This window comes from Scyliorhinus canicula, chromosome 14 (assembly GCF_902713615.1).
Source record: "Scyliorhinus canicula chromosome 14, sScyCan1.1, whole genome shotgun sequence".
Classification (NCBI taxonomy): domain Eukaryota; kingdom Metazoa; phylum Chordata; class Chondrichthyes; order Carcharhiniformes; family Scyliorhinidae; genus Scyliorhinus; species Scyliorhinus canicula.
In genome coordinates, this window is record NC_052159.1 from 100,013,782 (window position 1) to 100,029,608 (window position 15,827).

A 15,827-nucleotide genomic window follows, 5' to 3' on the forward strand; every position below is an offset into this window, starting at 1 on the left:
GCTTTATTGCTTTTTTTACTTCCTCATTTTTGTTTCAAAGGAATAGGATTGACTGAAATTCTGTTTATCAACAGCGCAATCACTACACTAAGAAAATACTTGGCCAATGTTTCAGCAATAATTACTCTGAGGCATGAATTTTTGGTTTGCGTAATTGGGTTAATTAATACTCCAACTCTATATAAAGATACGCAGTGGACACTGTCTTTTATCGGAAACCTGTTCCCCACACAGTGAACAACCAAAATGAAGACAATGTGCTTCTATCTTACGGTTGTGCTCAAACTAGGCTTTCTAGCCTTTTCCTCAAGTGCACTTCCATTGCCTACAGTGAAGGAGAGAGGAGGTCCTAAGGTATGTAAAGAACTTACGCATTTTAATATGAAGGAAGGCATATCTAATACTATTCTTTCTTTCAGGTATGTAAGAGTAATATGTAATTATGATGAACCTTTCTTGTTTCATTCTGTTTATGTTTCTTTTTGATCTTTTGTTTAAACATTACTGATAATAACATTCTGTGAAGCACTAAGCCGGGTGAAGCTAAAGTTAAGCCAAACAACGTCTGTGCTACACTACGACACTGTAGGACTATCCACAGCTGCACAAAGTATCAAATGTCCCTCTGGCTTTTCAACAACTCTAGTTTAGCTGTTTTCAATCATAAAATCATAGCCATGTTGTCATAATGGTACACGGAGGCTAATCGAGCGGCACGGTGGTACAGTGGTTAGCCCTGCTGCCTCACAGCTCCAGGATCCCAGATTCAATTCCGGCCTTGGGTGACTGTCTGTGTGGAGTCTGCACGTTCTCTCCATGTCTGCGTGGGTTTCTTCTGGGTGCACCAGTTTCCTCCCACAGTCCAAAGATGTGCAAGTTAGCTGGATTGGCCATGCCATATTGCCCTTTAGTGTCCAAAAGGTTAGGTCGGGTTATGGGGATGAAGTGGAGGCCTGGGCTTGAATCGGGTGCTCTTTCCAAGGGCAGGTGTGGAATCGATGGGCCAAGTGGCCTCCTTCTGCACTGTAAATTCAATGACTAAATCAGCCCATCGTATCTATGCTAGCTCTCTTTAGAGCAACCCAAACATTTTAATTTCCCCGCCCAATCATAATAGACATGTAATTGCGAAGTGCCCATCCAATATTCTTCTGAAATGATTCATTGTTGCTGCTTCCACTAGCCTGAGTGGCAGCAAATTCCAGGCCATCATCATGTGCTGTGTTTAAAAACTTCTCCCTCCCCCCCAAGCTTTCTCATTCTCCAATCAGCTAATGTGAATGGGTTTTGTCTTTCCTAGAGTTGGCATAATGTTATACTCCTCTATCGCAATCTCCCTCTGACAAGGAGAACCCCAACTGTTCCAACCCAACTTTGTAGCCCAAATCCCTCATTCCTGGAACCATTCTAGTAAATCTTCTTTGCATTCTCTCAAGGACCTTCACACCCTCACTAAAGTGGGCTATCCAGAATAGGATGTGATTCTCTAATTGTGGCCAAACCAGAACTTTATGAAAGTTCAGCATTTTGTTTCTATTTTTTTGCTCAATACCTCAATTTATGAAGATCAAAATTTAATTTGCTTTGCTGGCTACTCCCTCAACATGTTCTGCCACTTTCATAGATCTATGCATATGAACCCCTGAGACCCTCTGACCCTGTACAATTTTTAGTAGTGTGTCATCTTGTTTATATTAAAATGAAATTGCTTATTGTCACAAGTAGGCTTCAAATGAAGTTACTGTGAAAAGCCCCCAGTCGCCACATTCCGGCGTCTGTTCGGGGGAGGCTGATACGGGAATTGAACCGTGCTGCTGGCCTGCTTGGTCTGCTTTCAAAGCCAGCGATTTAGCCCTGTGCTAAATTATGCAGCCCTTCTGCCAAAATGCCCCAGACTTCTCTGTATTAAACATCCATCTGCAACTTTTCCTTCCATTCTATTAACCTATCTATGTTGTGTTGCAATTTGGAATCACTGTTTGCCACACTTTCACGTTTGGTATCACCCACAAGAAATTTGACATCAATATATTACTGTCTCCTCCTCCAGCCTAAATGATAATCATTTACCATGATTCTCCATTTTCTGTCCTTAAGTCAAGTTGTTACCCAAACTGATATTCCTCTCCTATTTCATTAGCCTTAGTTTTGTTAACCAGCCTTTTACACGTATTCTGTAAGTGCTTTCTTAAAATCCATATGGACCTATATCATGTTCCCTTCATCACCTCCTCTGTTAGTTAATTTAAAGATTCAATAAGATTAATCGAGTTTAACAGCCGGCACTCAGGCCTCACTGGCTGGCAGGCCCTGGCTCTGCTGAGGCAGGCTCCTCTTATACCAGATATTCCCTGAGCAGGCCCTGTGCCTCCAACCACCATGCGTCCACAATGGCAGCTGTGACCAGGTAGATAGCGAGCATTTCTGGCTGTACTCCATCATTCATTCTCTGCAGGGGGGTGGGGGGAAGAAAAGACATGTTAGCTGGATGAGTATTCCCTTGCCCATCCCAATCCAACAAGCTACATGGCAACCCTTAGGTGCACTTCAGCTCCACCCTCCACATGTCCCCCCAAACCAATCCCACCCTTCAGCCATTCCCCCAATATGTTGCCTTCCACACTGCACCCCGTCCCCATCACTGAGTGGCACCAGGGAGTCTCCATCCTCACCACCCGTCCCTGTCAACAGGGGTACTGGAGGTTGCCACAAACCATGTAGATGGTAGGCTCTGTGGCCGCTGTACTGTTTCCCCAGTGTGGTCTACTGTGGGTCTACAATGGGTGTCCTCATTGAGTGGGCCATGTGTTATCCCACCAGCAGGGGTCATCTGGTTTTGCATTGAAGAGGGTCACCGTGTGCCACCAATCACCTCCATGCCTAGAGGCTTGTGTGTGGGCAGGCCCTACAGAAGGGGGTGAGGCAGGGAAGTGTGCGTCTGCTGGCAGCTTAGCTGCAGTGTGATATGGGTTCTGGGTGTTGTTGTTGAAAACTCACCACTATTCTTAGAAGTCCCCCTATACCAAAAAGGGCCAACATTCTAAATGGTAAACAGGGGTTCTCACTCCCTGACTCTGATGCAGGCTTCGGTGGGTACTATTCAGATCAAACTATATTTTCAAGTTATCCCCCGGTATAACCCACACCTTCACAGAAGATTTCATCTACTTACCACTTAGTAGCATCGATCCTGGGCTATTTCAGGCTCAAACCTTTAAGTTATTTTATTATTATATTTTTTCTTTTAAAAGCTGCAATCACTGTCTTTACAGAAAGGTAAAAAGATCTTGCTTCTGGATCCTTCTGGTTGGTTGAAGGGACCTTCAGGCCCAACTTGACAATCAATCTTCTTTTTAAAATCTGGTCTTCTTTAGATGTATTCGCTGGTGAGCTCAGTTGCTATATCCTATCTTTCCCATGTACTGATCTGTGAGTGCTGGCTCTGCTGACTCTGCCCTCTGCTTCTGAGCTGACTCTGCATCCTCTTTAAATTCTGGTCTTCCTTAGATGTATTAGCTGTTTTAGCTCGGCTACTTTGCTTTGTACCTTTCCGAGCTGACTGTAAGCTGACTCTGAGGTGCTTGTTCCTTCTCTGCTTCTCCCTCTCTCTCTCTGAGTTCTGGTAGTGTCTCTGCCCCTTTCTCAGGGTTTATATATTTTTCTAACAGTTATTAAGTTTTTCTGACTTTATTGTAAAGTAACTTTTATTTCACTTGGATTGTAAATAATATAAAATCCTCAACACTTCAGAAATCACAACTATCAAACATATTTATTGGATAATAAAAAATTGGGACTAAATTTCTCTTTCATGAAAGGTGATAGAATGGCTGTTTATCCTTAATGACCTGCTAACAATTTCAGTCTCAAACTTCCCACTTTTGAAAGTCATGTGTTTTGTGATTTTTATCATTCGGTTGTCAATAATGGATAGAAAAAAATATAGACAGCATTTGTTTTATAATAATAATAATCTTTATTATCGTCACAAGTAGGCGTAAATTAACATTATAATGAAGATACTGTGAAAATCCACTAGTCGCCACACTTGGGTGCCTGTTCGGGTATACTGAGGGAGAATTCAGAATGTCCAATCCACCTAACCTGCATATCTTTGGGGACTTGTGGGAGGAAACCGGAGCACCCGGAGGAAACCCACACAGACACGGGGAGAACGTGCCGTCTCCAGACAGTGACCCAAGCCGGGAATCGAACATGGGACCCTGGCGCTGCGAAGTAACAGTGCTACCCACTGTGCTACCGTGCAGCCCATTTTCATTTATAACAGAACTTCAACTCTTTGTGAAAATAGAAGGAAAGGAATAAGATAGTATCACAATGAAAATGAATTTTTTTTTGGGTCAAGGTAACACAGAAAGCTTACAATCTTCAAATAGCTGGAAGCCTGGTCAATGGGTCAATGGATAAAGCACAGCTACCTCGTTGTGGTGTGACTGACACAGAAGAGGTCAGCTTTTTTCGAGTTCGAGCTAAATTTCGAAAGACGGCTATCACCTTCAGGTATAGATTTTGATTATGTGACATGTCATGTTCATTTAGTAATATTAATTATTTTTACGAGTACAAATTTCAGTTGCAAGTGCATCAGGCACAAATGACACAGCTTACCATTGTTTAGGTACTAGCCTTACTCTGTGTCCTTATGTTCAGTATACAGAGCAGGGCAACACACTCGGCTTGGCCAAGCTTGTCACGATCCAAAAGATGATGATGAAAATAAAATAATGCTTGAATGTGACCAGAGAGGCTGAATGGTGTTGCAGTTGTCAGCACTATTGGTTTATATGGCTCTTTATCCATTTGAAACTCTAAAAGGCAGTTTGCTTGGTAGGTAATGTGGATAGAAGCTTTTTGAGGGACATTAGTTTGTTAAAACTGCACCTCATCTCCAAGCTGAGTGTGACAAAGGCACTCTAAATGTCCAGAACTACCATGGTATATTGTACTCACTGAACAAACCATTATTTTCTGCTTCAGGAGAAGACAAAGGAGAATTAGAGACAACATACAACCTGAAATCAGTTGCAGCTTAGCTGCTAAAGAGGTAGCCATCTTTTCCTTGCCCCTCATTATTTAATATACAGGCCCCAGATGCTTATATCAGAACATTTCCATAGAAACCTGTATGTTAAGACCATAATCTTTGAGTGAGGCAGTGAGAAACATATGTAAATTCCCAATCATTCAAAATCCTTCTGTCGAAGAAGGGCAGTTCTGCAAGTGGCTGGCAGGATAATCAATTCCTTGAGATTTTTTTGCCATCAATCTTTCTGAGCAACAGAAGATTTCTGTGAAGCTTTAAGTACATAACTGGCTCCTGCATTTGACAGTTACATTATTTAGCTAGGAATAGACTCACTATTTCCCCCACACAAACCAGTATTTGAAACAATAACACTTGGTTGGTAAAAGGACAAATCATCTGTACATGTGCCTAGTACGTTGAACAACACAAACTACTAACTTCAAATCAATAAATACCAGTAAATAAATTCTCCACAACACTTATTCCACCCCATCCAAAATTAACTCTCACAATACAAAGTTCCCAGTTTATTTATCACATAAAGTGTGAGATTGCAATCACATGTAAGGGTAGGGGTGAAGAACATTAGGGAATGTGGGAACTTTACAGCAACTCAACATGATCATTTTCTGATGCTAATCCACAAATGATCCGATTTGTTTAATCCAATGTCAAGATGTGTAATCAAGGATTTATGAACACCTCAATCTCCAGGTTGTAAGTAGCACCATAACTACTGGGCTATCAGTCCCCTCAGGGAGGCTTTGTCTGAGTGTTGGATCTTGTCCACAAAGACCTGCCATAGAAGGCCCTGATCTGCACGGTATTGGGCAGCTCAATCAGACAGTTACATAGCAGTGCACAAATGCAGAATAGTTTCACACAGACATATCCCCAAACATTTCATGCTGCTTGGGCACTTCCAAATAAATTGATAAAGTTCTTCTGCTGAATCTCCAAATTCAATTTGTAATGAGGTCCTTAGAATCAAAAAGCTCGGCAGCAGAAGCAAATCAAGAATCAATTCTCCTGTCAGAATCCATCCTCATTCTTACTCAGTGATCCACAAAGTCAAGGCAGCATTTCACCGAGTGTGGTAGTAAGGAGCCCAAGGAAAACTGGAATAAATAGGAATCAGGGGGGAAACTCTCCACTGGTTGGAGTCATACGTGGCACAAATGAAGATGGCTGTGGTTGTTAGAGGTCAATCATCTCAGTCCCAGGTCATCACTGCAGGAGTTCCTCAGGGTAGTGTGCTCGGCCCAACCATTTGCAGCTGCTTCATCAATGACTTTCTTTCCATCATAAGGTCAGTAGGGATGATTACAGATGACTGCATAATTTTCAGCACCATTCATGTCCAAAAGCAGCAAGACCTGGACAATATCCAGACTTGGGCTGACAAAAGGCAAGTTACATTTGGGCCACAGAAGTGCTAGGCAAGACTATCTCCAACAAGAGAGAATCTAACCATTGCCCCTTGACTTTCAATGGCATTACCATCACTGAATCCACCACTATCAACATCCTGGGGATTACCATTGACCAGAAACTGAATTGGACTAGTCATATAAATATTGTGGCTACAAGAGCAGGTCAAAGGCTAAGAATCCTGCAGCGAGTAACTCACCTCCTAACTCCCCAAAGTGTGACCACCATCTACAAGGCGCAAGTCAGGAGTGTAATGGAATACTCTCCACTTGCCTGGATGAGTGCAGCTCCAACAACGCTCAAGAAACCTCACACCATTCAGGACAAAGCAGCCCCTTTCCCTCCACCATCAACAAAGAGTGGCAGCCAGTGGCTGCTAGTCGCCAGCTAGCGGCATCTATAAGATGCACTGCAGTAACTCACCATGTTTCCTTAGGTACCAACTTTTGAATCCACAATCACTTCTATCTTGAAGGACAAGAGCAGCAGGTAAATGGGAACAAAACCACCTGGAGGTGCTCCTCCAAGTAATTCATCACCCTGACTTGGAAATATATTACCGGTCCTTCACCATCACTTGGTCAAAATCCTGGAACTCCCTCCCTGACAGCATTGTGGGTGTACCTGCACCTCAGGGACTGCAGCGGTTCAAGAAGGCAGCTCACCACCACCTTCTGAAAGACAACTAGGGATGGGGAATAAATAATGGCCTAATCAGCGAAGCCCACGTCCTGTAAATTAATTCTTTTTAAATAGTCTCTCTCCCTCTAACTGGCCATCTGAACACTTCTGTTTGGATGCTAATGTTCGTAACTGTGGAAGTGACTGGAGAAAGTGGCATGAGCTGTTTTCTGAAGGGTAACACTGATCTTAGATACAACTGCATATAATCAGCATAATTACCCCTATAGTTTTTCTTAAAACATTGATGTATTTGACTTTGTCTCGACACAGATTACAGAACCGTACACCTGACATATCGAATAATGCTGTGGATGACATTATAAGAAAGGCTTTTAAAGTTTGGGCTGATGTTACTCCATTGTCATTTACACAGACAGTAGGACTTTCAGACATTGAAATGAAATTTGTTACTGGAGGTATGTTCAAACAACAAAATCAGCCAATTGCAAATGCTGGAAATTTGAAATAAGAACAGAAAATGCTGGAAATACTTGTAGACCAGCTTGCATCTATAAATAAATGTAATCTTTCAGGTGCATATGGTATAAAAATAAAAGTTGATATGGAGTCTAAAATAATGGTGACCCCAAAACTACAGAAATGTTCTACAAACCCATTCGATTCATCAGTATGTCTGTGTGAACCACATCACTCATCCTTACTTGATCTAGCCTATATGTGACTCCAAATCCCCAGGAATCATGATTGACTCTGCACTCTTGAATTGAAATCAAGGTGGGAGCTCATGCTCAACTGTCTTATTTCCAGCATTGTTTTATTTTGTTTTGTGTTCAAGCACTCACCTATGATTTTCATCCTTAGCTGCAAATGAATCGTTCCTGATAAATGTGTTCAATTCTTCTTGCTAGATCATGGCGATGGAAGTCCATTTGATGGACCAGGTGGCGTTGTGGCCCATGCCTTTACTCCTGGAATTCGCAGTGGTGTTCATTTTGATGAGGATGAAAGGTGGACAACAAATAGTCAAAGTAAATATTTTCATCATTACTTAAAACTCTATAAGCTAAGTAGCTTGAGACCTTACTGATGGAAAACAAGCAAGCTTGAGGCAGCAGATGGGGCGGATTGTTTGTCTCAGGCATGTATTTGAAAAATTAGATGGAAGGATATACAGTAGACAGTAGATGTATTACTTTCTCACTTGGAGTTACTCTAGCAACAATCACTACAACAACTGCTGTGGTTTAGGGACCCCCACTCTAGCATAGCGATCTCTGCTGTATTGGGTGCAGGAGAGGGTGTGTTTGAAGGTGCATAATTTGCTGGACACTGTATTCTCTGGGGGTCTCCTCTCAGCCAGCTTTTTTTTTTGTTTCTGCTGGTGCTTTGCAATGCCTTTCAAACGTTAGCCACCAAAGGCCACAGCTGTTGACAAGTCACAGTCATAGAGCCATAGAATAGTACAGCCACAGAAGAGGACTTTTGGCCCATCGAGTCGACACCGTCAAAACTACGCTAAATCTGCACTAATCCCACTTTTCAGCATTTGGACCATAGCCTTGAATGTTATGACATGCTCATCCACGTACTTTTTATTAGTTGTGAGTTTTCCGACCTCTACTACCTTCCCACGCAGTGCTTCCCAGACTCTCCCCACTTTCAGGGTGAAAATTCTTTCCTCAAATCCCCACTAAACCTTCTGTCCCTCACCTTAAAAGTATGCCTCCTCATTATTGACCCTTCGACTAAAGAGAACAGTTGCTTCATATCCACACCTCCTATTCTTACACACCTCAATCAGGTCCCCCCTCAGCCTTCTCTACTCTAAAGAAAATAACTCGAGCCTCTCCAGTCACCCTTCAAAGCTCAAATGCTCCATCCCAGGCAACAATCTGGTGAATTTCCTCTGCACCCTGTCCAGTGAAATCGCATCCTTCCTATAGTGAGGTGACCAGAACTGTACACACCATTCCTGCTGTGGCCTAACCAAAGTTTTATACAGCTCCAACATAACCTGCCCCTGCTCTTATAATCTATACCATGACTGATAAAGTCAAGAGTCCCGCATGCCTTCTTAACTCCCTCATTAATCTGTCCTACCATCTTTAAGGATTTGTGGATGGACAGCCCAAGAACTCTCTGTTCCTCTGAGCTTCATTTAGTTCTCCCTTGTCTTGTTACTCCTTCCAAAGTAGGAATAAATTCCATCTGCTACTAATCTGCCCATATGACCAATTTATCTATATCTTCCTGCAACCTAAGACCGTCTGCCCCACTATTAACCAGCCTGCCAATCTCCGCAGACTTACTTATCATCCTCCCCATATTCTCATAGAATAGAACAGTACAGCACAGAACAGGCCCTTCGGCCCTCAATGTTGTGCCGAGCAATGATCACCCTACTTAAACCCACGTAACCCGTATACCCGTAACCCAACAATCCCCCCATTAACCTTACACTACGGGCAATTTAGCATGGCCAATCCACCTAACCCGCACATCTTTGGACTGTGGGAGGAAACCGGAGCACCCGGAGGAAACCCATGCACACACGGGGAGGACGTGCAGACTCCACACAGACAGTGACCCAGCCGGGAATCGAACCTGGGACCCTGGAGCTGTGAAGCATTGATGCTAACCACCATGCTACCGTGAGGCCCTAATTGTTTATATTGCCTCATCTATATTGTTTATATGTATCATGAGCACTGAGAGACCTAGAACTGGACACCGGCGTCCAGTCACACAAACAGCCTTCTACCAACAGTCACACAAATTACAATGGATCCCATGTGCTTTTATCTTTTTATCAATCTCCCATGGAGGACATTGTCAAACACTTTGCTGAAATGTATTTATGTTACATCAACTCCACTACCCTTATCTATACACCCAATTACCTCCTCGAAAAATTCGATCACATTTGTTAGGCATGCCAAAACTATACTGACTTTCCGTGATTTAACCTTACCTCTCCAACTGGAGATTAATTATCTCCTTCAGAATTTTTTCCAGTAGCTTCCCTACCATTGATGTGAGACTCACTGGTCTGTATTTCCCTGGTTTATCTCTACCACCCTTCTTGAAAATTTGAACCACATTAGCTGTCCTCCAATCCTCTGGCATCTGTCGCCAAGAGGAATTAGAAATTTGGGTCAGAGCACCTGTCATTTCCTCCTTTGCCTCCCACAGTAGCCTGCAATACCAAATCTTCCGGATCTTGGGATTTGCCCACTTTTCCCAGTTCCTTGGCTGCTGTTGCATCTGTTCTAATGATGGCACTTTCCAAAATGGTGCTACTGACATGTCCTTGTTCTTCCTTAATCATGGTTTCCCACCCACTGTGGTCGACAGGGCTCTTGACCATGTCTGACCCATCTCCTGCACTTCTGCTCCCACCCCTTCCCCTCTCTCCCTCTGGAATATCCTGGTACACTTCTCCATCACCTTCAACACCTCACCCTCTTCCTACAGCACCTTCCCATGCAATTGCAGATGATGTAACAATTTTAGCTTTACCTCCTCCTTGCTCACCATCCAAGGGCCTAAACACTCTTTTCAAGTGAGGCAGCATTTCACGTGCACCTCCTTCAACCTGGTCTATTGCATTTGCTGCTCCTAATGCTGTCTACTTTACATTGGAGACGAAATGCAGACTGGGTGACTGCTTTGCAGAACACCTTCAGTTCATCCAGAAGCAGGCTCAGACCTTCCTGTTTCTCCTCATTTCAAGTCACTGTCTTGCTGTTACGTCCATATGTCTGTCCTTGGCCTGCTGCAATGTTCTAGTGAAGCCCAGCACAAATATCTTCCAATTAGGTACGTTACAGCTTTCTGGACTTGACATTGAGTTCAACAACTTCAGACTGTGAACTGTCTCCTCCAACATTTTTATTTATATCAATTTATTTTTGTTCCTTCCATCAATCTGTTTTTCCTCACCATTGCAATCATGTCTGATTCAATCATGGGACAAACAATAAAAGATGCCTCTTTACACAGGAGACAGAACCTGGTAAGAACTGCCCCTCCAATCACAGATCCCCTTCTTCCCACTCTTGTTATTCCTCCAAAGAAATAATCCGTGATCAAAGAGCAGAAAAAGTGGGAGGGAAGGAGTTCTTGTGTTCTGGGCCCAATCATCTCCAACTGTTTCATCAATGGCTTTCCTTCAATTATAAGGCCAAAAGTGGGATGTTCACAGATGACTGCACAATGCTCAGCACTGTTCACCATTCCCCAGACACTGAAGCAGTCTATGTCCAAATTCAGCAAGCCTGGATAATATGCTCACAAATGGCATATAACATTTGTGCCACACAAGTGCCAGGCAATGACCATCTCCAACAAAAGAGAATCTAACTATCACCCTCTTGATATTCAATGGCATTACCATCACTGAATCCCCCACTATCAACATCCAAGAGATTACCATTGACAGAAACTGAACTTGACCAGCCACATAAATACTGTGGCTACAAGATCAGGTCAGAGACAGGGGGCGAAATTCTCCCAAAACGGGAGAAATCGTCAAACTGCCGTAAAACCCGGGCGGGTTTTACGGCATCGCGCCCCTTCCCGACGGGGGACCGATTCTGGTCCCCCGTCGGGGCTAGCAGCCCGACGTCGGAGGCTCCGACAAGTCGGGCTTAACGAAAATCGTTAAGCCCGCTTGTCGGACTTAGCGCCGGCTGACGCGTCATATGACGTCAGCCGCGCATGCGCAGGTGGGAAGACTCCACCCGCGCATGCGCGGGTGACGTCATCGCGTTTTTGCGCGAAACCCGCGCATGCGCGGTCCGGGTTGCCCCTCAGCCGCCCCGCGTATTGATACTGCGGGGCGGCGGAAGGACAAATAGTGCGCGGGCATCGGGCCTGCTGCCCGCGATCGGTGGGCACCGATCGCGGGGCCATGGCACCCTTGGCACGGCCGTGGTACTGCCGTGCCAATCGGTGCCATGGTTATTTTTTTCCAGGTGGTCACGACGTTTTTACGAACGGCAGGACCAGGTGTGTTTGCCGTTCGTAAAAAGGTCGTAAAGGGCTGGGACTTTGGCCCTTCTAACAGCTGTGAATCGCTGCCGGCCGTAAAAAAACGGCGGCAGCGATTCGTGTCGGGATTTCGGCGGGGGGGGGGGAGAATAGCGGGAGGGCGTCAAAAAAGTCGGGAAGGCCCTCCCGCTATTCTCCCACCCGTCGTGGGGGGGGGAGAATTTCGCCCAAGGAATCCTGCAGTGAGTAACTCACCTCCTTACTCCCCAAAGTCTGTCCATCATCTACAAGGCAAAAGTCAGGAATGTAATGGAATTATCTCCACTTGCCTGGGGATGAGTGTGACTCTAAAAACACTCAAGGAGCTCACCGACGCCCAATACAAAGCATCCCATTGTATTGTTTTCCCTTTAACACAAACATTTGCTCCCTCTACCATCAAAGCACAGTAGCAGCAGTTCATGGTATGGAGCGATGTCAAGAGTGTGGGTTCAATTCCCATACTGGCTGAGGTTATTCATCAAGGCCCCATTTCTGAATCTCGCCCGTGCCTGAGCTGTGATAACCCTCAGGTTACATCACCGCCAATCAGCTCCCAAAAGGGGAGAGCAGCCAATAGTCTTCAGTGACTATGACAACTTTCACTTTCAACATCGACAAGACGCATGTGGGAACTCACCAATGCTCCTAAAGCATCACCTTCCAAAGCATCAAATGGTACCATCTAGAAGGACAAGGGTAGCGGACACATGGAAATATCACCACCTGGAGATTTCTCTCCAAGTCACTCACCATCCTCACTTGGAAATATATTGCCATTCTTTCACCGTTGTTGGGTGAAAATCCTGAAATTCCCTCCCCAACAGCACTGTGGGTGTTCCGACACCACATGGACTGCAGGCAGGTAGAACTCTAACAGATGACCGGGCTGGTCGGGGTGATGGGAGTTGGGGGTGGGGGGTGCCGGGGGGGGGGGGGGGGGGGGGGGGAGAGTATCTTATTCACCTGACTGGGGAGAGAGAGAGTCTCAAACTGAATTACACCTGTGACTTGCGGCCAAAATGGGAAAATCACAAACTGAGGAAGTGCTTCATTTTATGTTGCTTATCTTATCCTTGTCTCAGTCCAGGGAATGGGAGGGCATGGATTCTGTCTGCTGCAAATCAGACATCCATTACTTCCAATACATGATGTGCAATCATTTCAAAAATCAGTGCATTGCCAATGCCCATCTATTTACAATAAATGGAAAGTTAAGTAATTGTGTGATGAATTAAATTTTCTGGACTCCTCGTTAGTAGTTCAGGATCTGAAAATTCACCTTATTGTGCATTGATTGAGTTTCCAGCATGATGTGTTCTATTGAAGTAGAGGTAATACACTTGGTTTTATTCATGTGCATCTTGTAGATGTTTATCATTTTCTGGTCCATATGAACCTGGATCATTTCAAAATAAGTATCAATCGGTGACCTACATGAAACATATAGACATAATCACTCGGACATCGTCACTGTACATTTGTTGATCAGTAATTTTAGAATCAATTTCAAAAGCAACATACAAGATAGACAAAAGAACTAAGATTTTGTGCATGTATGTAATTAAAACGTTTGCTTAATGACCTATTCTTGAATCAATTTTGAACACAATTTTTTAACATTGCTTTTCTAGACTTCAACCTGTTCTCCGTTGCAGCTCATGAAATTGGACACTCTCTGGGGCTTGGTCACTCGAATGATAAAAATGCTTTGATGTCTCCCTTCTATAAATTTCAGGAAATCAATGGGTTTCAGCTTCCAGCAGATGATGTGAATGGAATTCAGACTTTATACGGTACAATAAGAATAACTTTTATCTAATGCCTTTCAATTATATTGTGCCTTTAATGGAATAAGGAGCACTGTCGAGAAAAAACCTAATCAATTAAGAAGATATATTGGTAGATGAACAAAATGTTGAGCAGGGATAGGTTTAAATTACTACCTGAAAAGAGGAAAGAGAGGTAGAAAAATCAATTTAGAGATTGAATTCCAGGTTTTTGCACCTTAGTTGATGGCATGGAAGCTAATTGTAAAGTGCTTAAAACAACAAAAACAGAAGAAGCAGAATGGGGAGTGCACATATCTGAAAGAAGATTAGAAAGCTAGGGACTGACAAGATCACTGGGGAATTCTGAAACAAGGTTTCCATTTTTAAAATTGAGGCATTGCAAACTAGGATCCAAGATGGTTCAGCGAGTACACCCAAAAATGTTGCACCTCCTCTTCCTTTGACTCACCATTGGTAGCTTAGTTTTTTAACCCCCTGTCCTTATCCTCCGAAACGTTCTCCTTATATAGGAACATAGTAACAGGAATATACCATTCGGCCCTTCAAGCCTGCCCCATCATTTAACTACATCATGGTTGATAGAAACATAGAAAATAGGAGCAGGAGGCGGCCATTCAGCATTTGAGCTTGCTCAAATTATAATCATGGTTGATCAACCAAATCCTGCTTCCCTCTGTATTCTTTGATCCCCTTCGCCCCAAGTATTATATCGAACAGCTTCTTGAAAATATACAAGGTGGAATTCTCTACTGCCCTAGACGCCGATATCATAATCGGCCATCAGATGGAAAATCCCTTCCGATGCCCAAATTGGGGGTGGCGCCGGTTTGACTCCGGTTTCCGAGCCTCCGCCCCATCCGAAAAGGTGTCATCGTGTCGCGCTCCGCAGGCCATTGAAACGGTGTTGGCGCGTCATCAGAGGGCACTCCACAATGATCTGCCCCCAATGGGCTGAGTTCCCGACTGTACGGTTGATGGTGGTGTGAGCAGTCAGGAACCCTGCGTGGCAGCTGCGGACTGTGTCCAGCGTCGCAACACTCAGCCAGGAGCCGTGCCACTGGCCGAGAGGGCTGGGTGGTGGTGGGGGGGCTTCCACGAGTGCTGGGGACTGATGTGAGGGCCAGGGCATGACCACATGGCCTGTAGGCCGTATTTGGCGGAGCCGGGTCCACGCACGGCCAGTGCCATGTTGTACAGCGTGACCATTGCATGTCGTCGCCATGTGCACGTGCGGCCAGGAATCCGGCCATTCTCCATCTGTTTTTGGCGCGGGTACCAGGGGTTTCACCCGTTGCCACTGCTAGCCCCCGATCAGTCCCGGAATTGACTCCGATTTTGGCGTCATAAAACGCCTATGAATTCCGTTTCTGCCGGCACTTAGCCGCTGAAGTGAAGAATCCAGCCCACAATGTTTTTGTCTCAACTGCTTTGTGTGGTAGTGAACTCCGTACACCGGGTACTCTCTGGGTGAAGAAACTTCTCATCATCTCTGTCCGAAATATCTACCGTATATTCTCAGGCTCTGACCCCTGGTTCTCAACACCCCCACCATCGGGAACATCCTCCTTGCACCTAGTCCTGTTAGAATTTTATAGGTTTCTATGAGGTCCCCCTTATTCTTCCGAAGCCCAGCCAATAGAATCTTCACCGACTTAATCTCTCCTCATACGTCAGCCTGTCATTCCAGCAATCAGTCTGGTATACCTTCTCTGCACTGCCTCTATAGCAAGAATATCCTTCCTCAGATAAGGAGACCAAAACTGCGCACAATATTTCAGGTGTTGCATTACCGAGGCCCTGTATAATTACAGCAAGACATCCCTGCTCCTGTTTCAAATTCTCTCACTGTGAAGGCCAACATATCATTTGCCTTCTTTATC

General features: G+C 44.5%; 1 protein-coding gene across 1 annotated transcript in view; it reads left to right on the forward strand.

Moving 5' to 3' along the window:
- Positions 1-207: 207 nt before the first annotated feature.
- Positions 208-15,827, forward strand: part of LOC119977904 (stromelysin-1-like) — a 47,648-nt gene continuing 32,028 nt past the window's right edge. Inside the window, exons 1-5 of the mRNA XM_038819213.1 lie at positions 208-354; positions 4,367-4,521; positions 7,433-7,578; positions 8,032-8,151; positions 13,789-13,950. Of these exons, the coding sequence (XP_038675141.1) occupies positions 247-354; positions 4,367-4,521; positions 7,433-7,578; positions 8,032-8,151; positions 13,789-13,950 (691 nt within the window). The 5' untranslated portion in view covers positions 208-246. The remainder of the gene's footprint in view (positions 355-4,366; positions 4,522-7,432; positions 7,579-8,031; positions 8,152-13,788; positions 13,951-15,827) is intronic.